This window comes from Penaeus monodon, chromosome 40 (assembly GCF_015228065.2).
Source record: "Penaeus monodon isolate SGIC_2016 chromosome 40, NSTDA_Pmon_1, whole genome shotgun sequence".
In the NCBI taxonomy this organism is placed as follows: Eukaryota; Metazoa; Arthropoda; class Malacostraca; order Decapoda; family Penaeidae; genus Penaeus; species Penaeus monodon.
The window spans coordinates 16,423,854-16,445,914 of record NC_051425.1 but is presented as its reverse complement, the minus strand read 5'-3'; the positions used below and the strand labels follow the sequence as shown (position 1 = coordinate 16,445,914).

Here is a 22,061-nt window from a genome sequence, read left to right as displayed (position 1 = left end):
AATTCATATTTAATTTTCTGAATTATTTAAGAAAAAATGTAATTTCTAAATTGTGATTAATGAGGTTTTGAGGTTTTGTTGGAAACAAGAATAAAACATATCTCTTCATCAGAAGTACAGAATAATAAAAAAAAGAAATACTTATAACAACTCTAACAAATTAACACCAGGAATAAAGCAATTCAATAAAGCCAAAAACATAAAATATTACTCAGAATTTCAGACAATTCCTTAACGACTCAGAGGCAGCGTGTCGTCTGCAGGAACGACAACTCGCCGGGAGGAGAGGGGAAAGGGACCTATTTTCCCTATTTTTTGACTGAAAAGGGGCACATTTTTAGATTAAATACTTCAAAATGATAATCACGAGGGCGAGTGTGACGCTAAATAAGCTGCAATCAACATGGAATATCCTAAAGAGAGTGAGTTTGATACTTATTTAGTGAATGTGTGAGTTACAGGGTTATATGTACTCCTCTTTTTCATAATAGAGAAAAACAATATTACTTATTTTCTAGAGGTATTAGAAAGTTTGTTCTCTACAGTTAGAGGATATTAATGATTTTTACGCTTTGTTAGTCTACTAGAAGTTAGAATATACGAAACATGTGGATTGCAACTTGACATGTAAGACCGATTACGCAACTCCACAAGTATTATATCATCAACCCATTTCTGTTATTTTTTCATGTTTCTTCTTTCTCTAATGGCAATTTTACCTTAAATTAACGTGCACGGAAATATAAAGGTTAAAACTGGACCCAAATTCACACTGATAAGTAAAATGGAGTTCGGTCTCCCACCCTTTAAAAATGATTGTTTAAAGACTTTCAGGCAAGTTTAGGTCATTGTAGACACTTACAGCATTTAATATTCATTTTATTGCCAACATACTGATTTGTATGCTTTCCATACTGGCTGTGCAGTGTATTTCAAGCATGCTTACCCCCATTTTAGCTAGCAAAACCTACGTGCACATGCAGATTGATATAATTGCAGGTGTTATGTAGAAATCTGTTACTGGACTGTATATGTAATAAGGAATGCTATATGTAATAAGGCACACCCCCACTAAAGGAATTCACAGAAAATGAAATTATTTAAAATTTATTTTTAGAAATTCTTGTCCTAAAACTCAGTCTACCACATTATCTTGTTCCAGCCAACTGTCTGGAGAAAAACTGTTGGCATTGGACAAAAGTTCCACTCTAGACATCTATTTGTATGGTACTTCATTGTCAGAGAAAAGAGTAGCCCACCGAAAATGTGTATATATAAAGTCCACTCTGAAAGTGAAAGGTGAATAATCTCCAAGTGAATTATGGATTGTGAAAAACATAAACAACAGGAAAAACAGGTTACACATATCAGATGCTCTTCAGTTCTCATTAACCATACATAGCTAGTTGGTAATCTTCTATAAGTGTGCACTTGTGGAAATTTAATGTTAAGTGCATTAATTATATAACTTCCGTTGTAAAGTTATTTATGAATGGATATCAACTTCATATGAAAATCTCATTAAGTATTGTTACATCATTCAGTTACTCAGGCATTTGAACAAATTTAGTACTTGTTTCTGTAAAATGTTTGCCGATAGATGTACAACTATGTAAAAGTTATCATCACAAAGATATTTGTGTAGTATGTAAAAACGTTCAACTTTATCTAATACTTAATGGAGAAGCTCTAAGATGCAACAGAAATTTAGATTTATAATCATGACACCATCTGTGATTTCATTTTTTTACTTTTGATAATGATATAAAAGATATTAAATAATTTTTCTCTCTTCTCCCAGATACCTGCATATTACTCAACATCTGTGGGCAGTGTGCCCTTGGAGAGAATCAGAAACATTGGAATATCTGCACACATTGACTCTGGAAAGACAACACTGACTGAGCGCATTTTATATTATACTGGTCGGATCGATGAGATGCATGAGGTAAGTTTTCTTCTTTTTTCTGCCACTATTCAAGTTACACAAGACCCGAGTTTATATATTGCTACAATTGCTAATATTTTCAGATAAGCATTAGGAGACATTTTATCAGCAAAAAAACATTTTAGCTGTATTGTATTTGTGACAGTCTACAATCTTAATACTATTAAGTATGTAATCTGTGATATTTATTCCAGTATAACAAGCTACATTCTTTTCTTGACCCCCTTCCCCATTCCCAACAAAAGAAAAGAACAAGAAACTTCTTGGAAAAGTTAGTAAAGCTATTTTTTCAATTTAATTTACCAGGTACGTGGTAAGGATGGGGTTGGGGCAGTGATGGACAGCATGGAGCTAGAACGACAGCGTGGCATAACAATCCAGAGTGCTGCAACCTTCACCATGTGGAAGAACCATAACATTAACATCATTGACACACCTGGTATGATGTCATTTCCTATTGTTGTTCCTTGGATATCTCTGATATACCTGGTATGGTACTGCTTTTTATTTCATTGTGTTTGAAGGGGATTTATGAGTATATTGAAAAAGGAGATTTCTTGATTATCACTTAAAATCTTGTCGGATGTATCTAATGTATCATATATTAGAATCTTGTTTGATTTGTAGATTGACATCTAGCCCTGTTATGTTTTGAAATACTGTCATTTCAACTGTCACTTCACAAACATCATTAATCATATATTAAAATCTAATTTTCTTTCAAACCCAATTAAATGCAAAGAATTATATCACACTGTGCAAGTATATTGCAGGTTACACAAGCTTTAAAAGGATCAAAATATCAAAATTTTGTCTTATTTTGGACGATTTTAGACAAACAAGGATTATATCTTATTACAAACACATTGCAGGTCACGTTGACTTCACTGTAGAAGTTGAACGTGCTTTACGTGTCCTGGATGGTGCAGTCCTGGTCCTGTGTTCTGTGGGAGGCGTCCAGTCTCAGACCTTAACTGTTAATCGCCAGATGAAGAGGTATTCAGTGCCCTGCTTGGCCTTCATTAACAAATTGGATCGAATGGGGGCAAATCCATACAGAGTTTTGAATCAGATGAGGTGAGACAATTTCATAATGGTTTGTAATGTTTGTCTTAATAAGTAACATGTACTTTGAACAAAGAAGTATTTTACAAGAAGTGAGGAGGTTTTAGTATTTTTTTTAAAATGTATTTATTTATTTATTCATTTTAAGAAACTTGTGTGTCTAGTGCAAAAGTGAAAAATTCTCCAAATGATGGAGGTTAGAGGAAGAGAGGATAATTTTGAATAAATGCGCATTAAAGGTTCTTGGGCTGATGTTCAATGACTGATCTAGCACAGAAATGCCATATTTACTAAATTATAGTTTTGAGTAAGTGTACATCAAAGGTTTCATGCTCTTAAAGCAAAAAAGGTGTATTGTTAATCTGGAATGCTAATATATTGTGATTGTTATTTCTTAAACAGATGATTATAAAACATAGGATAACAGAACTTGTTAGAGCAGTTCAATACTAATTCTATATACTGTAGTTCTGCAATTATTCATTATTCATTGTATATTACTTTTGCAGGTCGAAACTGAATCACAATGCAGCCTTTATGCAGATTCCAATAGGTCTGGAGGGAAACACAAGGGGGATTATTGACTTAGTGAGCCAGAAAGCTCTATATTTTGAAGGCAGTAATGGGTAAGTAGTAATGATATTCATTAGTATGAGAAAATGGTTGGAGTATCTCTTTGTTTTTTATTTTGCCTTATAGAAAAGTTTGGTCTCTGAAAGATATTTGAAACTCAAATAAAGTTAGTTTTATTTATTTATTTATTTTTTCTCTAGGGGGACTATGTATGCACAAATACACATGCATGCAGACACATACACAACCATTTACTCACACACTCTCTCTCTCTCTCTCTCTCTCTCTCTCTCTCTCTCTCTCTCTCTCTCTCTCTCTCTCTCTCTCTCTCTCTCTCTCTCTCTCTCTCTCTCTCTCTCACTCACTCACTCACACACTCACTCACTCACTCACTATAATAATAAGGGGGAATGTGGATCCCACAGGGTGGCACTGATGTAAAGATGAAGGGGACGTGTGGTGACGCGAGACAAGACGTGTCCCCACAGGGTGGTACTCTGGTTCTCTGGTGGTTTGTTCTTCAGGGTGTTGAGTTAAAGTTGTCGCTGGTTCACAACTTTATTTCTGCGAAAGTATGGTAGCAGGACGGGCAAGGCAGGGAGACCTGCCTGGGAGGCAGAATCGTCCCGACCTACCCGCTTGCTGGCAACGAGCGGTCTGTCTTAACTGCTCAGAAATTTCTATGAACAAACATCGTTTTGAAACACATCATAATGAAAAACATGAAAGAATTTGAATGAACCAAAATTCCGATACATATGGTCACATGATGGTTTCGTGGTGAAGGAACAAGGGTGCCTTATATATTGTTGTGTGTAAGAAGAGAGTTATGGTGTTTACAAGACTAAAAAGGTTCATGATAAGGAGACAAAATTGCTGAGTATTCACAAAACATAAAATCATTTCGAATATCGGTAAAGATAGCGATAACATATTTAGTGATTCAGAATAAGCATTTTATGACGAACATTTTGAGTATAAACAACACATAATTGTACACACAGACATGAGAATAACGTCATGGGAATTGTTTACAAGCAATAAGGGTGGGATTAGCATGTTCTAAGGTCAATTTATCAATTGTCACGGCTGTAGACCTGTTGGGGTCGGCTGAGGACAGTGGAGTTATTATAAGAGAAGGCACACATGGCTTTTCTGGTATGTGAGGCATAAAGATCACGTATCCATTTCACTACACTCACTCACTCACTCACTCACCCATTCACCCACCTTACCTTGCTCTCTCTCTCACCAAACCACTTAATTGCAATAAAACAATCTTTATTTCTCATCAGCGAAATTATCCGCGAAGATGATATCCCCAAAGACATGAGAGCCGAAGCCGATGACCGTTACATGGAGCTTATTGAACATGTGTCCAATGCGGATGATGCCATTGGCGAACTGTTCTTGGGTGAGTGAGGAAATATTCAGGTAAAATGCAGTTTCTCAATATGAGATTGATGTATTATAGTGAGTCATAATATTCAAAAAGTTGTAATTTTGAAAGGCCAAAGTAGGGTTTGATTTTTATGTTAAAGATTAAATGGAAGGAATGATATTTATTTTAAGGAAAGTGAATGGTTTTACTGTTTCTGCGAATTTTATGCTACTAGTCTGTCTTTGTGCTGTCATCTTTACAAAAACATTTTGTGATTTAAATGTCTTTTAACCCATATGATCTGGATGACATGACCATCACATCATAGAAAACTTTGGATTGAGGGGTGGGTGACATGAATATGCTGTCATGGGAAAATCTGGCTGTGGACCGGGGTGACGCAAACTTGCTATCATGAGTATTTCATCTGACAGCTGGGATGACGGGAATGACTCACCGCAAATATACAAAGTAGTTGGAGGGTGATTACTCATTTGCCATTTAGTAAGATGCTTTTGCATTATTTCCATTGATAAGGGATGATGCTTTTCCATGCTCATGATCCTATTCTTGGATGCCATGACCAGCAGTGCTGGTTACTTATTGTTACTTATTGTTATTCTTCTTGCACTGAGAGTATGGACTACATAGATGATTTGTAGTCTGTTCAAAGAAAACAGTCTATTACCATCTGGATAAAGCAAATCAGATGACAAATATGAACATTGGAAAATGGCAATAAAGCTAAATATGCTTATACAGAAAAAGGGAAAATAATAATGTAAAGGGGAGGAAAAGAGTCTTTTCACTGCATGAGTGTTTGTGTGCGCCTGGCCTACAAGCCATACACCCATCAGAGTGGCTAATCAAGTAAGCCTAATGTCTGTATTTTGGGCCATGTGATGGTGGTGAAGCATCCAGATCCAATGGGTTAGCTAGTAGTAGGTTAAGATATTTAAATATTACTGCTTTTAGTAATGTACAGAATGAGGAAAAGAAAGAAAAAAAAGCAAAATATATAATCAACTGCTATTTAGGTTTGGCATTAGCAGAATTCAGGCTGAAGCAATGCTGCTAAAGTATTACAATTATAATTTTCCTCTACACCACAGAAGAGAAAATGCCTTCAGAATCTGAGCTTCGTGCTGGCATCCGGCGGGCTTGCCTGCAGCGAACCTTTACCCCAGTGTTTGTAGGTACTGCACTGAAGAACAAAGGAGTGCAGCCACTATTGGATGCAGTTTTGACCTACTTGCCACATCCAGGAGAAGTCAAGAATTTTGCTCTTCAGGAAGACAAGAATGGGTTAGTGTCTTCAGGAATATTATCTGATGAAACAGCTTTAAAAATTCTTACTAATTTTATTAAATATAACTGAAATGATTTATCATCAGTAGCTGAAAAAACTGGCATATATTGACTGTTATTTCTCATAATAGTCCCACAGTTGTTGAAAGATAAAGTAATGCAAAATATCATCCCCAATTGGCAGGGAGGAGGTCCGCATTCAGCTGCATCCAGAGAGAACAGCCAACCATCCCTTTGTTGGCTTGGCCTTTAAATTGGAGGCTGGGAGGTTTGGGCAGCTGACATACATTCGTGTCTACCAGGGTTGTCTGAAGAAGGGAGAGCTGATCTTCAATGCTCGTACTGGTAAAAAAGTGAGTGTTCAACTTAATCTAAAGAATGGTTTTAAAACGAGACATGCTTTGTGGAATAGTTCTTTTTTATCCCTCAACTAGCTAAATTAGCTTTTTTCTCTGTTTTTTCTCTCTGTTTTCCTTATTCTTTGTCCTCATCCCTTTTTTGCCTCAGTCTGGAAAGGATGCAAAATTCACAACAAGAGGACTTTTCAGTGGGCTTTAGAGCTGTTTGTTATTAAACTTTTAGGATCACAAGTAGTTTGTACTTTGAGCTGGCCAAAAGCCAAAATAGAATAAGAAGTTAACATATCATAGTTGGTAATGTATGAGAATGAAATAACTTTTTTTTATATAAACTACTACAGTCTGTTAAATAAGGTCTGTATACAATAAGAAATATGGAAGAACATTGAGTTTTTTGCCTCATTACGTGGCAGGCATATAATGTCCTTTTTTTTGATCAACTACAAATCTTTTGTGATTTTCAGGTGAAAGTGTCCCGGTTAGTCCAGATGCATAGCAATAACATGGAAGATGTTGATGTTGTCTATGCTGGTGACATTTGTGCTGTGTTTGGCATTGACTGTGCTTCTGGAGATACTTTCACAACCGATCTAAAATTGAATCTATCTATGGTGCGTATATAAGGTTACTAGTGGTTTTTAAAAACTTAATTTGGGTTATGTAGTGAATACAAAGAATTGTGTTATGTGTAGGTTTGTCTCTATTTAAGAAACTGGATTGAATGGGAGGATTCCTCTCTGTAAAACAAGATTGATGATAAGACAGATATTTATGTTATTTTAATAATGACATTAAATGTGGATTGCTCATAAAACCATATAATCAAGGACAAAATTTTGTATGTATGAAAACATGCAATACCTTGACTAATCCAGCCATGTCTAACGCCCCAATAGGAATCCATGTACGTACCTGATCCTGTGATATCAATGGCCATCAAACCCAAGAACGCAAAAGACTCAGACAGTTTCAGTAAAGCTGTCAATAGGTTTACCAAAGAAGACCCAACATATAGGGTGCAGTGGGACAAAGAGAACAAGGAAACCATTGCATCTGGTATGGGAGAGCTCCACCTGGAGATTTATGCTCAGGTATGGTGGTTAAGGGTCTTTTGCATTGGTTTTTGGTACTCTGGTGTGGATGGTGTGGTTTTTGGTACTCTGGTGTGGATGGTGTGATATATAGTGTATGTAGTTAAGATTCTTCTTCTCCTTGTCCTTCTCCTGCTCCTCCAACTTGTCCTCTCCTCCTCCTCCTGCTAGTTCTCCTCCTCATCATATTCCTTCTCATTTTCCCTCTCCTTTTTCTTTTCCTTTTTCTCGTAATTCTCATCTTTCTCATTTTTCTCATCCTCCTCGTTTTTCTCGTTTTTTTTTCCTTCCCCTCCTTCTCCTCCTACTCCTTTTTCTCATTGTCGTCCTCCTCCTTTTTCTTGTCCTCCTCCTCTGATTTCTCGTCATTCTCGTCTTCCTCCTCTTCCATCTTCTATTTCTTCTTCCACTTCCTCTTCCTCTTCCTCTTTCTTTTACCTCTACTTCTGCTTTTACTTACAATTAACTGCTCATTTTTAATGGTCCTCCAGAGAATGGAACGAGAATATGGGTGTGAAGTGTTAATGGGGAAACCCAAGGTGGCATTCAGGGAGACCCTCTCAGCTCCAGTGGAATTCGACTACCTTCACAAGAAGCAGTCTGGAGGTTCAGGCCAGTATGGTCGAGTTATTGGCGTTATTGAGGTGAGATTTTGATCATCTGATTGGTTATGAAAGATTTAGTATTTCTGTTTGGCTTGTTTAATTATTTTTTGGCATTCATGTGTGTGTTTGGATACATTCATAGGTGCATGAGTGCTTTTATGGGGTCTTTGTATACAGTATATGCAGTACATGTAAAAAATGTTCTAAATTTAGTGTACTCCTATTTTCCAGCCTGCAGAGGAAAATACCAAAAATGTGTTTGCAGATGAAACAATGGGAACCAACATTCCCAAGCAGTTTATACCAGCTATTGAAAAAGGATACCATACCTTTTGTGAGAAGGGTAAGAAATTCATTTTTGTTGTTGTTGATCTTTTTTGGTTGATGCAGTTTAAGAAAATATTGGTTGTACATTTATATTATATATGTGTGGTGTGTGTGTGGTGTGTGTGTGGTGTGTGTGTGGTGTGGTGTGTGTGGTGTGTGGTGTGTGTGGTGTGGGGTGTGTGTGGTGTGTGTGTGGGGTGTGTGGGTGGGGTGGTGTGGATGTGATGGTGTGTGGTGGTGGTGAGTGAGGGTTGATGAGTGATGTGAGTGGTTATGGAGTGTAGTGTGAGTGGGTTATGGAGTGTGAGTGAGTGTGGTTATGGAGTGAGTGAGTGAGTGAGTGGGTTATGGAGTGAGTGAGTGAGTGAGTGGGTTATGGAGTGAGTGAGTGAGTGAGTGGGTTATGGAGTGAGTGAGTGAGTGAGTGGGTTATGGAGTGAGTGAGTGAGTGAGTGGGTTATATGGAGTGAGTGAGTGAGGGTGGGTTATGGGAGTGAGTGAGGTGGGTTATGGAGTGAGTGAGTGGGTTATGGAGTGAGGGAGTGAGTGAGTGGGTTATGGAGTGAGTGAGTGAGTGAGTGGGTTATGGAGTGAGTGAGTGAGTGGGTGGGTTATGGAGTGAGTGAGTGAGTGAGTGGGTTATGGAGTGAGTGAGTGAGTTATGGAGTGAGTGAGTGAGTGAGTTATGGAGTGAGTAAGTGAGTGAGTTATGGAGTGAGTGAGTGAATTAGTTATGGAGTGAGTGAGTGAGTGAGTGATGGAGCACTCCCGTTATGAAAGAAAGAAGCGAGTATGAGTGATTGAGCAAATGAGAGGTGAGAGCTAATTATTAAAACACCTTTTTAATATAATTTTGTAATTCTATAGGTATGTTGTCTGGGCACAAAATATCCGGTATAAAATTCTGCCTGAAAGATGGTGCGCATCACATGGTGGACTCCAACGAGATTTCATTCATTCTGGCTGCACAAGGAGCCATGAGACAGGGTAGGAGTTAACTTATTCTAGACAATAATTATTTTTGATAGTTGCAGCAAGGTTGTGTTTGGAGATTTTCTATGAATGTCATAATCTTTGTCATTGTTAAGGATATTTTCCCCATTTTCTTCTCCCTCTCTTTCCCCCCTCTTCCTACCTCCTTTCTCTGTATCACTCTCTCTGTCCCTCATGATGCTTCACTCTTTTCCTCTCCCTCCCTCTCACACACTTACCCCTCCCCCCACATCCTCCCTCTGTATCTAATGCAGCAATTCTTATATATCACAGCCTATGATGATGGCATGTGGATTCTCTTGGAGCCCGTCATGTCTGTGGAAATCACCGCGCCGGAGGAATTCCAGGGTTCCATTATTTCCCAGATGAACAAGCGCAATGGAATCATCACTGGGACAGATGCAAATGAAGGCTGGTTCACTCTTTACACAGAGGTAAGTGGTGTCAATTTATAGTTGTGTTGGGAGTGGAGTGGGTTTTTTCCCATCCTTACTTATTATATATACACATTCTTGTGTAACTTTGTTTTCTGGTATGGTTGATGGATGTGATAGATGTAAATGCTGAGTTATGCATTAATAAGTATCTAGGCATACTTTATATATATGTTGCTAAAGTTTATATACTTTATTGAAAGGTTAAATAAAGGATCCTTACATTATTTCACTTTTTTGCAGGTCCCCCTAAATGACATGTTTGGCTACGCTTCAGAACTTAGATCAGCGACGCAGGGAAAGGGTGAGTTTGCAATGGAGTACTCTCGTTATGCCCCAATGAGAAGCGAGATGATGGAGGCTCTGATTGAGGAGTACACGAATCCCAAAGGTGCTGAAGCCACAAAGAAAAAAGGAAGAAGATAGGATAGCCAATGTTTAGATCTGTCTGTCTGTCTGTGTTTCTCGCCCGTTTTGATAATATGGTAATTTTTTTATACAATGGTATTCAGAAGATGCTGAAAGTTGAAGTGATAAATACCTTATTTTGTCCCTGCAAGTAATAGGTTTTGTGTTATTTGTAAAGACTGGATGTTAATTGTTAAAGGCTGTTGAGTGGGACTCCCCACAAAAGGTTTGTATGTTGAGCAAAAAGTTATATATATGTTTTTTATTTCATCATTTTGGACAAGGTGCAAATAAGGCAAGCACTTCAATTTTAGAATATGGATAAAGAATTTTAATACATTGTATCGAACAAGAGAAATATTCTTTATTTAATGTACAGTAATTTAAGCAAAATTGTTGTGTCACTATTAAATATGTGATATGTAAATAAATTTTTTATATGAAGTTTGTTTGGAAATTTACTTTGAACCCTTGTCAATGGCTGATGAACATTTTGTACTGCATATGAAATCTTGCATAAATGCATTGCCGAGTCACCAAAAACAGAGGTATAAACCAATACAGTTGTAGTAAGAACAGACCATAAATTGTAATGGTTTCAGTTTATTTGTTCGGTTCTCATTGTGGCCGTTTCATTTTATCTGTGTACATATTTTACACTTTACACACTAAAGTTGAAAAGGAGACTAGACCGTATTCTATCACACTAGGTTCATTAGCATTATGTTCTACCTTATTTTCAGGGAGTAATTTCATTACTATTTATTGTTTAATCTTTTACAAACAATGTGTGAACAATTTGACATATCCATATTTATACAAATAATTTATCAGGACACTGAAGTGTTCAGTCAAGCATAACAAAATTATTAAATGGCAGAAATTGCTAAGAAAAGGGAATATACCATTCAAAATTCAAATTCATTAGTTACAATGCTATTCTTTATGTAAAGAATTTTACAAGGAATAGTATAGGAAACAAGCAGAAATAGCAGATACTACGGGTAGAAGTTATAAAATAAAATTCTCATCATAAGAAACTGAGGTACATTGTTTGGCTTTGCGTTTGAATGCCTGATGCCACTGACAACTTGGATGATGCTCCTTTAATTCTTTATTTAAAGTATTTAGGTTGATGTTTTTAATATTTTGAGGTAGTTGATTATGATTCCTGTGACCAATGAGAATAATTTCCCTGTATAAATTTAAGAATAAGCGTACTTGTCCTATTGACATTTTTGCTGAACTTTTAACATTCCGGTTTGTTTATATGGGCAATTTTTATTTACATTGGCTGTTGCAGTTTTGTTATGTGTGTTCCTTTTGTATTCGAGTTCTATTGGTTGACACGATATGTTGAAACAATTGTTTATATTTACGTCCCGGGAAATTGAACGTGCTGAACTCCACGCAGAGGGGGACGAGTGGTAGTTCATCCTCGTCCATTCCTGTGGCTGCGATAACCCCGTCGATGGGTACGTTGGTAAAGAGCGATGTGACGTCGAAGCTGGCAAGCTCTTTACACCTCATCCCGACGTTTTGCAGTCTGGCCATCGTATCAGCGGTGTTTGAGAGATGGCAACCGCAGATGCAGATTAGGGCAGTCGAGAGAGGTGCTGCAAGCTTATTTGCTAGCCGGTGTGGGGCACTCCCGGTTCCGTTAGTAATGGATCTCACCGGGTTTCTTTCTTTGTGTGTTTAGATGTCCCTCGGATCGTCGACGTGAGGATCATCCTTGCTGTTATGTTGAACTTTAGGTACCTTGCATCCGCGTTTCCTCTCCTGGCTTTCCTGAAAGTAGAGACGTCAGAAACTAGTACTTCCATCTTTGCAACATAATCAGTATCAAGAAATACGACACCGCCAACCTTAACTACCGGAGCAATTACTTAATGTACCTAGCAGGAATGGCAGGCTCGAGTCTTCTGGCGCTGGCGACTACACAGGTCACAGGAACCCCCTCTCTATTGCAGAGAGATTTCTGCGGTAGTTGGACTCGAAAGTCAGCCATGCCTTTCCTAAGGGTACCGGTGTCGAGCCTAAAGATATGGCTTGCTTCTGAGTGTCTGTTAGAGGTTTGTGTGAAAGATCACGCACAACTTCAGACCACCCACTATTAGCACAAGCTTCCTCTAATAATCTCTTATTTTTCGCCTTCTGTAGGTTGTCCTCTTTTTTGAGTTTGAGGAAGGTGAATCCCCAGAAGGCGGCTCCTCAGCGTCTCCATCTCGATACACTCACTAATCCTTTCCTTCAGGTACACAATGCACTGAAATGGATAAGAGACCTTTAAGATGGGGGGGGGGGGGGTGCACTTCGAGGGAGAACCTGCTCCTTCACGCATCTTCCGGAACCTCATGCGGTCCCTGATGCTTTGGAGCTTTCGTCATGTGATGTACTCCTACTCCTCCATCGTCGTTGAAGAACCCATGTGTGGGATGCATGTTGAACAAATTTCAAGTAGAACAAAAGGAAGAACAAGAACACACACGACTACGCCGAATGCCTTTTCGCTATATTGCATCTTCGAGGCATGCAGGATAAGAGATATACAGAGGTGTGTGTATGTATACATGTACTGAGCGGTTAAAGTCACGTCGGTAGGCAAGTGTGCGACGACCTTAGCTAATTCGTGGCTCCCCGTCGCGGTGTTAGAGTTGTTGGTTGAATGTACGAACACCGCTTCCATACCATCTTCCTTTGTCGTGGGGGCAAAGCTCGTTTTATGATAGAGGCCCGGGAGCAGTTAGGGGCCTCCATGTGTTGTCAACTCCAAGTGTGGAATGATTATGCTGTGGGTCGTGTCCTATAGAGCGATCCCTTTTGGTCTGTTAATGATCTTTACGGCCTTGCATCAGAGGTGGGTGAGCAAGATGCGAGAGTAACGGAGGCATTGGGTGGTGTTGGTGTGATTAATTTCGTCCTCCAGGAACTCTTGGCCGCAGATTCTAGTGGTTTGTGGTGTCGAGGAATGGGGGCTATTTATCTCTCTCGTCTTCTATGGTGAATTGTATGGTGGGGTGTACTGCATTCAGGCTATGGCGGAGATCTTGTAGGTTTGTCCTCGTCGGCACCACGGTGAGGATGTTGACCACATAGTAGAGCCAGACTGCAGACTGCTGGCATTTGGAATCGGTGTTAAAACATTCTAATATCATTTGGGACCACCCCTGCCGTGGACCTTAGTCCTCGCCTCAACTAACTTTGCATGATCCTTTCTTCTTCCCCATTCCTTTTCCTTTTCTTCATCCCCTGTTGGCTACATACCCTAATCTTAACGTTAACTCACCTTTACCCTTTTCGATACAATACTCTATAACCTTGTTAACCAAACAGATTGAGCACCTATAGCTACTGATCTGCAGTATATTTATCATCAAGTGCTTATATCTTAATTTCTCTGGGCAAAGTTGTGAAGCAGATGCATCGAAACTAAAATGACATGGTATGTATTACTTGAGTATTTCTGTAAATATGAAATATTAGGAAATGTAAGAGTAACTGCGTATCTGAACTCATAGGTAAATCATCAGAATGGATAACATATTGCATAAACATGACCCCCTTAAGGATGGGCGGGTGAGTGAGTGAGTGAGTGAGTGAGTGAGTGAGTGAGTGAGTGAGTGAGTGTGAGTGAGGTGAGTGTAGTGAGGAGTGAGTGAGTGAGTGAGTGAGTGAGTGAGTGAGTGAGTGAGTGAGTGAGTGAGTGAGTGAGTGAGTGAGTGAGTGAGTGAGTGGGTGGGTGAGTGAGTGTGTGAGTGCGCGCGTGGCTTTACCAAAGGTTAAAACTGGATGGAGTTATACTAAACCCCAAGACTTTTACATGCCATAGGTTCTAATCAGATACATTTTTCTTGAAACCTTCAAAAATGCATAAACTTTCCCAGTTAATCATAAAATTGTTCTAAATAAAATTGTGACCTGGCTATTCATATCTTTCTTATGCGAAATGGTTAGAAAATGAATTATTACATAGGGAGTACTATTATCATACTGTAATCAAGAATTTGTTTTTTCATATTCTTTATGAAAATATGACATACAACAGGCACCCAATTAACTCGTGATCAATGTATGTATGCATGTTTGAGGTAAACTGTTAAGAACAGGGCCATACTCTATCGATACTATTTTCATAATTACCATAGTGATGGTAATTATGAAAAAGAGCACTTTCCCCAACTCAGAACACTTGTAAAAGCAAGAACGAGAAAATTTTAATGATTTTATTTATTGGAAAAAAAATGCCGCGTTAACATCCAAGGTCATTCGCGGCGTATTCAAAATAGAACGATAGGGTGATGCTTGGTAGCGGACCCTCCCCGAGTAAGGAAGATTTTTGGCTCATAAGACGATGTTTGTGGATTCCCAGAATGGTTAATGGTTAAAACAAGTGTGCTACACAAAGGTCATATAGCATTATGACAAAGTATCGTGGCGAAAAGGGTAAAGAGGAATTAACGATCAGGATACGGGGCCCGAAGGAAGTAAAGAAGAGAGGGAAAGGGAAATGGGGAGAAGAAAAGATCGTGTAAAATTAGCGAAAACGATGGCTTGAAGTCTAAGGAAGGAGTGATCTACATCGGGCCTTAGTCTCTGTCTCCTAAGCCCCCCCCCCCCCCCACGCAACAACAACGAGCAGGGGATTGGCGTGGGGGGAAATTTGATGAAATATCGGGGTACCACTTTGCGTCAAGACGTTATTCGGCTGGGAAGTGGGGTGATCACGCCCTCTTTATCACGTCACCTAAACAACATAGTAAACATAGTAAATGTAAACTTGAGACTCGCAGTGCTTTAGAAAACGAAATTTTGGATTGAAAATTACACACGGAATATCACATGGACATTAAAGAATGATCATTAACAAAAATGATATTGGGAGGCTTAACCCTAGACGTAATCCCCCAAAATGGAATCGCGATGTAGGCAAATACCTTTGGGTCAAATTGACCCCAAAGGTAATTAAAATGACGATCATTACCAAACTAAACATTTTATTGCAACATTAAAGATGCAGTATGAAAGATGAGCTTCTCCAACTTCATTACTAGAGCAGGAACAATAAGTCTGGTAACACCGACTCACGCTCGCTTGAATATAAAATAAAGAAATTACACTTTCATACTCTATACTTTTATTTTCTAGTGGACATGCTCTAGGGATATCATCTTTCCCGCAAACTCAAGGAACCGGAAAAAAATCGCCAGCCACCAGGGTCCTCATGGAGGTGTCATTTGCGCTTCCTGAAAAAAATTAAGTTTCTTTTGGCCACTCTTTATAGAAAATATAACATGGGTCCTGCCAGTTTGATGTCATCACAAAAGGTGCATGTAGTGATCCAGTCAACCGAGAAATCACACTGGTCCTACTATACGTGCAAAAATAGATCATATAAGTGATAAAACAAAAGTAAAGAAAGGGACAATTTATTGTTTATCTTGTATATTTCCCGTTACGGAACCGCAGCTCGCTGATGGTAGCGGGAAGCAAGGAGGATTCCGACGAGAGATAAACCTGGAAATTCAGTTAACCCCACGTTGAAACTTAGTGCAGACGGTCCATCTTCACAGTGCAAGTTGTGTATGTGAAATACTAAATGAATGCCGTAATAAGTTACGAGGGTTCTACATTCAAGACCCAAGCAATATTTCCAACTTAGTCTATAAATAATCATAACTGTAGTTTGCGAAGATCATCACTGCAGAAGATCGTTACACGGCATGCCGGCCGTATGTTAATATTTGCAGGCCACTCGGTAATTATCATTATGCTGTTCATCAATAACAAAAAGTTTATACAAATCTCTATAAAGAACTAGTTATGTTTAAGAATTTTATAGTCATTATCTGGGCCACAGTATGGCTGTAATTTGAATGAGTTATTGGAAATCTGTTATGATAAAATTCTCTTTCTACGATCTATTAAAGTCCTTTTATAGGCCTCACAATCCATAAATATATATAACTCATCTACCACAGTCTACACTTAACTTTTGCATGTCGTAGCCATGAAAACCTCGTACGCAAAGATGAATCCTGGAAAAAAAACACAAAAGGCTGAGCAGACGTTTATTCCTGTCAGCGGTAAAGTCTCACTCCGCGCTGACCTTTCACCTGACCGCCGTTTTCTTCGCGGCTCACCCGAGTGTCTTACAGGTGGTTCAACGAGCCTAAAGGGGGTCGTCAGGCTGCCCGCTTGTACTTTGGTATTTTTAAGGTCCGGAAATAATTAAGCCATTAATTTATCATTGATTCACTACATGCATATGTAAAGGGAAAAAATAAACCGGAAAAAAGAAAAATCTGTCAACATTTACCCTAAGGGGAAGCAGTTTAGCCAAGTATACTGAAAATTACAAAAAAAGTTCAATTTCTTCAAGACCATTGATTTTTCATCAAAGTTGAGTGAGCGTTAGCTGTTTTTTCTTTTTTCTTTTTTTTTTTTATTCTCAGGCACCATAGGGACACAGAAAATAATTGGCAGGCATTTGGGTCCTCAGGATGGTATAATCAGTAGACATAAAATAATTGCTTTACACTTTTTTTTTTTTTTTTTTTTTGGGGGGGGGGGGGGTCTGCTATTGTCTTCCATGGGTCATACAAATTTACAGTTTGCGCAGACACTCCTGGAGTGAGGGCCGCAAATCAGGAGGCTGCTGTCTATGCACAGAATGCGACTCTTATCATCCTCTTTCCGTGTGCAAATCTAATGCCCCTTTCTCTCCGTGAGACAACGTGTGGGATTAGTCCTGCTCCATCCAAACACACTTTGGATGTTCTGTAGAGTTGATCTTTTCATGCCCGGTAAAGTGGTCCTTGTTGAGGCCCACGGTGCAACCAGAGCCATTGTTAAGCCTTGCATGAATTTTCTTCTAGGGAGTTTCGTAACGTTGTTGCAAGTGTGAATGATGTGGGCGTTGATCGCTGCAGCATTTGCACTAGAGAAAATACATTGTGGCCATCGCTCAGTTTGTCGGCTACAACTGTAGGTGCTACACATCTGATCAAATGAATCTACTTCTCCTGTAGATATATCATATTGTCATTTGTTAAACCGTACAACCTCAGATTTTCCATCTTCAGTGTATGGCTTGTGATGCTTGGTTGATAGAAGGAATGTCTTGTCTTTTTTGACTTTGTAAGACAATAAAGAGGAATAATTAGTCTACAGTGCAGGTAATGACGGGTAATTAGGCTCCAGACACAAGACGACATTTCAGGAAGTGTGAGTATTTTGACCCGAGATATAAACTTTCCTATAAGAAATGTGGAGTCAATCGACCTAATCACTCACCTCTGCTATGGTACCCCGCGTGGTAGCCACAAATAGAGAGAGAACTGAATTGCGTCTTCACTCTATTACGTCTCCTAAGAGACTGCTTAGAAACACTGACAACATGGCGTCATTCTCTGGCGGCGGTACTTTCAATTTTACGAAAATTCACCTTGTGTTTCCCCAGATTAGACCTCTAAGGTTAAGTTTAGCCACGGCGTGTTTCCTGGGAACAATAATTTTACTTAAAATAATACAATGAATGGATACTAAAATGTCTTGAAAATATGTCATTATCATAATGAGATTACCAACGAACTATCGAATACTAATCATTATTATTATTATGGCAAGCGACGCATATATATGCTCAAAGAAAACGCCTAAACCACAAATACGTTACCATTAAACAAAGAGAAAATATGTTGAACAAAATATGAATGTATTTCCAAGATAATTAGGCGTACCAGGTTTTACCGAAATGAATACCGATCTTTGGCCTCAGGTTTAATCAATACTTACCGCTATTCATTTTGCTCTGTAAATAGGTGAACACGATGTGTGTGAGATGTATACATGTTCCTGGCCTCGATGGTGAAAGAATCACAGCACGTTAAATTCAGAAATAAGAAAGGAGACATCGTGAGAGGTTGTGATAAAGACAAACAGATTACCTAGTAGATGTTATGGATATTTCAAGATCTAGCTTATAGTTTACTCGATAACAATTGAATTATGTCATTTTCTACATTCAACTACAAGTGGTGATTGAAAAAAAAAAAAAAAAAAAAAAAAAAAAAACGATTCAGTGATTACCTCCACAATACATATAATTGCAGGATAAAATTCATTGTATTGTAGAATTAGAAAATATGAATAAACTGTTGTAATAGCAGTACTTCGTGTTTGTTTTCTCGGTAAATTGTTGAAAGTTTGTGGACAAACGGATTTATTTGTAAGGGCGATAATAATGTATTATCTTGTCTAGGTTTACTTTATTGAAGGGGATTGAGTGGGGAAACGAGACGGGATGGGGGATTGAGAAGTCCAAGGACGCAACTGTGAAAATACCGCCCATGTACCAAGTTCCAATAGAGAGAATGCTAAGTATAACTTTAGACTATCAAGGGAACTTTTCGAAAATTAGTATAGTGTGAAGTGCTCTGGATCTAATAAGAATTTCTCTCTCTCTCTCTCTCTCTCTCTCTCTCTCTCTCTCTCTCTCTCTCTCTCTCTCTCTCTCTCTCTCTCTCTCTCATGCACACACACACAAAGATTTAGAATATGGATATTGTATAATTTCAAGTGAAATGAGTGAGTAAGGAGTGAGTCACCACTGCTTTTACGATTCAAAAACAATAAAACGGGAAGTGAATGTAGCTAAAAGAAGCAATGTGAGGAAGCTCTTTAAACCTTTATATGGGAGTAGTAAAAAATGATTAGTAGTAGCATTGAGGCAAAAACATACGAGTACATAAATGTGAGTGAAATAGAAAATGCAATATCTTTTCCTTCACTGTGCACAAATATAAGTAAAAGCGAGCGAGTTTGATGTGCGTGTGAATGTATTTGTTTGTCGTCACCATACGGTATACGGTAATTATACAGTATCCATATTCTAAACCTTTGTATGTGTGTGTGTGTGAGAGAGAGAGGAGAGAGAGAGAGAGAGAGAGAGAGAGAGAGAGAGAGAGAGAGAGAGAGAGAGAGAGAGAGAGAGAGAGAGAGAGAGAGAGAGAGAGAATTTTTATTAAATATATTTTTCAACATGAGTTTGATCTTGCTATTGCGCTGTTTGGATATTAATGTATGCACCTAGAGTGATATTTTTCCTGACCCTTAGTGTTTGCGTGGCGGTCCGTTTGACATTCCCATGAAACATGGCCATTATTATTATTATTATTATTATTATTATTATTATTATCATTATTATTATTATTATTATTATCATAATTATCAATATCATTATCATCATCATCATCATCATTGTCATTATCATTATAACTATTATTATTATTATTATTATTATTATCATTATTATTATTGTTATTACTATTATTATTATTACTGATGTTGTTATTGTTATTATTGTTATTATGACTATAATTATTATTATCACTATTGCTTTAATAATAATAGTAATAATAATAATAATAATAACAACAACAACAACAATTATAATAATAATTATAATAATAATAATATTAATAATAATAATAATAATAATAATAATAATAATAATAATAATGATGATGATAATAATTATGATAATAATTATCATTATCATTGATATTACTATTATTGTTATGATTATTATTATTGTCATTATTATTGTTGTGATTATTATAATTATTGTTATTATTATTATTGTTATTATTATTATCATTATTATTACTATTATCATTATTAGTGATATTATCATTATTGTTATCATTATCATCGTTATTATTATTAGTATTTTCATATCTTATTATCATTATCATTTACTAAAACTGGTACTTAAGAAAATGTCTTGATGCGTATGATTAGTCATGCATTACTATTACTATTATTATCTATAACATTCTCACACTGTCACCATGATGATGAAATATTCTATACTAACATATTATATCAATGAGGTAAGTGATTGTAACTGAATCCGTAAGTTTCATAAGTGCTCATAATGATCTCGATTTGAGACAAGAGAAATTTAAGGAAGAAGTTCCCCCCAAGAAAATTATACGATTTCTTTGAACACAATGAATCGTCTTCGTTTTCTTTGAGAATCAAGAGATAGAGACGACTGATTAATGTTGTTGAGGAAGCCGGTGTGATTTGAAAACGGAGTTTGCAGTTTAAAATCCCAGATTTGCGTTCTGTTTCTTGGGGTTTTGGTGGCAGCAATATATATTTGTTGGGGATGTCTTCATATATCACTCAGATAGTATAACATCACTTCATATCTCTATCTCACCTGTAATCATAAGATATGCGCTTCGTTATCTCCCATCCTCGTTTGCCAAAGTAGGGATCACGAAGTCTTGATTAAACCCATTTGTTGTAGGGTTTGTAGAGAGAGTCTCTTCTGTGTTTATTTTTTATTGTTGCTGAGCCAAGAAAGATTTGCTTACATTAACGGGTCATAGAAAACATATCACATGTCGTTATAAGGGCATCACACACATAATAAACAACGTTAATCAGTTTGTGTTAATAACATATGTAATTTAGTGTATGTTAATACATAACTCTTCCTTCCCACTTATGGAAGGTAATACTGACAATGAGAATCATAAAAGCACATGGATTAAGTACATAATATCACAAATATCACAATATCCTGCTTATACTTAATACAATTACCATTTTCCAGTTAAAATATACTGGTCGGCATACCTAGCTGGAATTTTATTTCTGGTGGACCTTTGTGGAAGCTCTTTCTTCATAGGCTTCTAAGAAGGGTCTATCCTAACTTCCTTATTTCCCTGCTCTTTAGACAGACCCTGCACTAGTGATTGCGTAGAAGGAAGTTTGACTATACCCTTCCTGTTCAAATGTGATGGCTTCAGTTGATCGATATGCCTTTTCATTTCTTTACCTTCGTGCTCTTTCACCATATAATGCGACTTTCCTAGCTTTTCTATAACCTGTCCTTCGACCCACTTTTCTTCTGAAGAGGTATATGATCTTATCAAAACATTATCTCCGATATTAAATTCTCTATAGTCCTTTACACTCTCAGATTTAGACTTTTGTGCATCAGCTGACTTTGGTTTTAATGAATCTAATCTACATCTCACTCTCCTCCCCTTCGATTGAAAAGAGGGCGAACAACCCGTGGTCGCATGAGGAGTAGTTCTATAGGATAGTAAGAACCTATTTATACAAGTAGTTATACTGGATCTGCTACTGCCTCTACACTTCAACTTATTCTCGAATGTCTGGACAAATCTCTCTGCTTCGCCATTTGTTGCAGGGGTGATGAGGAGCACTACGGATGTGTTTGCAAAAGTTCTCAAACTCACTTGAAAGAAACTGAGGACCATTGTCAGACACAATTTGCTCAGGTATACCATGTGCTGCGAACAGAGACAATAACACCTTAACGGAAAGAGAGAACGTCTATGTATGTGAATTTTTACATACTGAGCGGCCACAAGTTAAAAGTCTAATTACTTTGCTCCGACAGAAAGATTAACAGGGCAAAAAGTCCCTTGTTTCCATCCCCCCCCCCCCGCCCCGTAAACAAGGTGGAATTATCCGCAGAGTTGTGACTAAATAGCACAATAGCAAAGTAAACGCCACACCGATC

The 22,061-nt window shown here is 37.8% G+C and overlaps 1 protein-coding gene across 1 annotated transcript; it reads left to right on the top strand.

Moving 5' to 3' along the window:
- The first annotated feature begins 244 nt into the window (after positions 1 to 244).
- On the top strand, positions 245 to 10,939 carry LOC119598167 (elongation factor G, mitochondrial-like). The gene is made up of 15 exons (XM_037947805.1): positions 245 to 422; positions 1,802 to 1,948; positions 2,255 to 2,387; positions 2,821 to 3,025; positions 3,523 to 3,639; positions 4,882 to 5,000; positions 6,080 to 6,272; positions 6,460 to 6,628; positions 7,099 to 7,245; positions 7,531 to 7,725; positions 8,217 to 8,369; positions 8,562 to 8,673; positions 9,525 to 9,644; positions 9,924 to 10,084; positions 10,328 to 10,939. Exons 1-15 carry the CDS (start codon positions 357 to 359, stop codon positions 10,508 to 10,510), a joined length of 2,220 nt encoding a protein of 739 aa, XP_037803733.1. The 5' UTR covers positions 245 to 356; the 3' UTR covers positions 10,511 to 10,939.
- Positions 10,940 to 22,061: the final 11,122 nt, after the last annotated feature.

What these genes read in the sequence shown, in the direction of transcription:
- LOC119598167 (XM_037947805.1), top strand. Translation starts at nt 357, where the DNA reads ATGATAATCACGAGGGCGAGTGTGACGCTAAATAAGCTGCAATCAACA. An exon ending in ATGCTCGTACTGGTAAAAAA is followed by an intron (nt 6,629 to 7,098) that starts GTGAGTGTTCAA and finishes TGTGATTTTCAG; the next exon opens with GTGAAAGTGTCCCGGTTAGT. An exon ending in GGTTCACTCTTTACACAGAG is followed by an intron (nt 10,085 to 10,327) that starts GTAAGTGGTGTC and finishes ACTTTTTTGCAG; the next exon opens with GTCCCCCTAAATGACATGTT.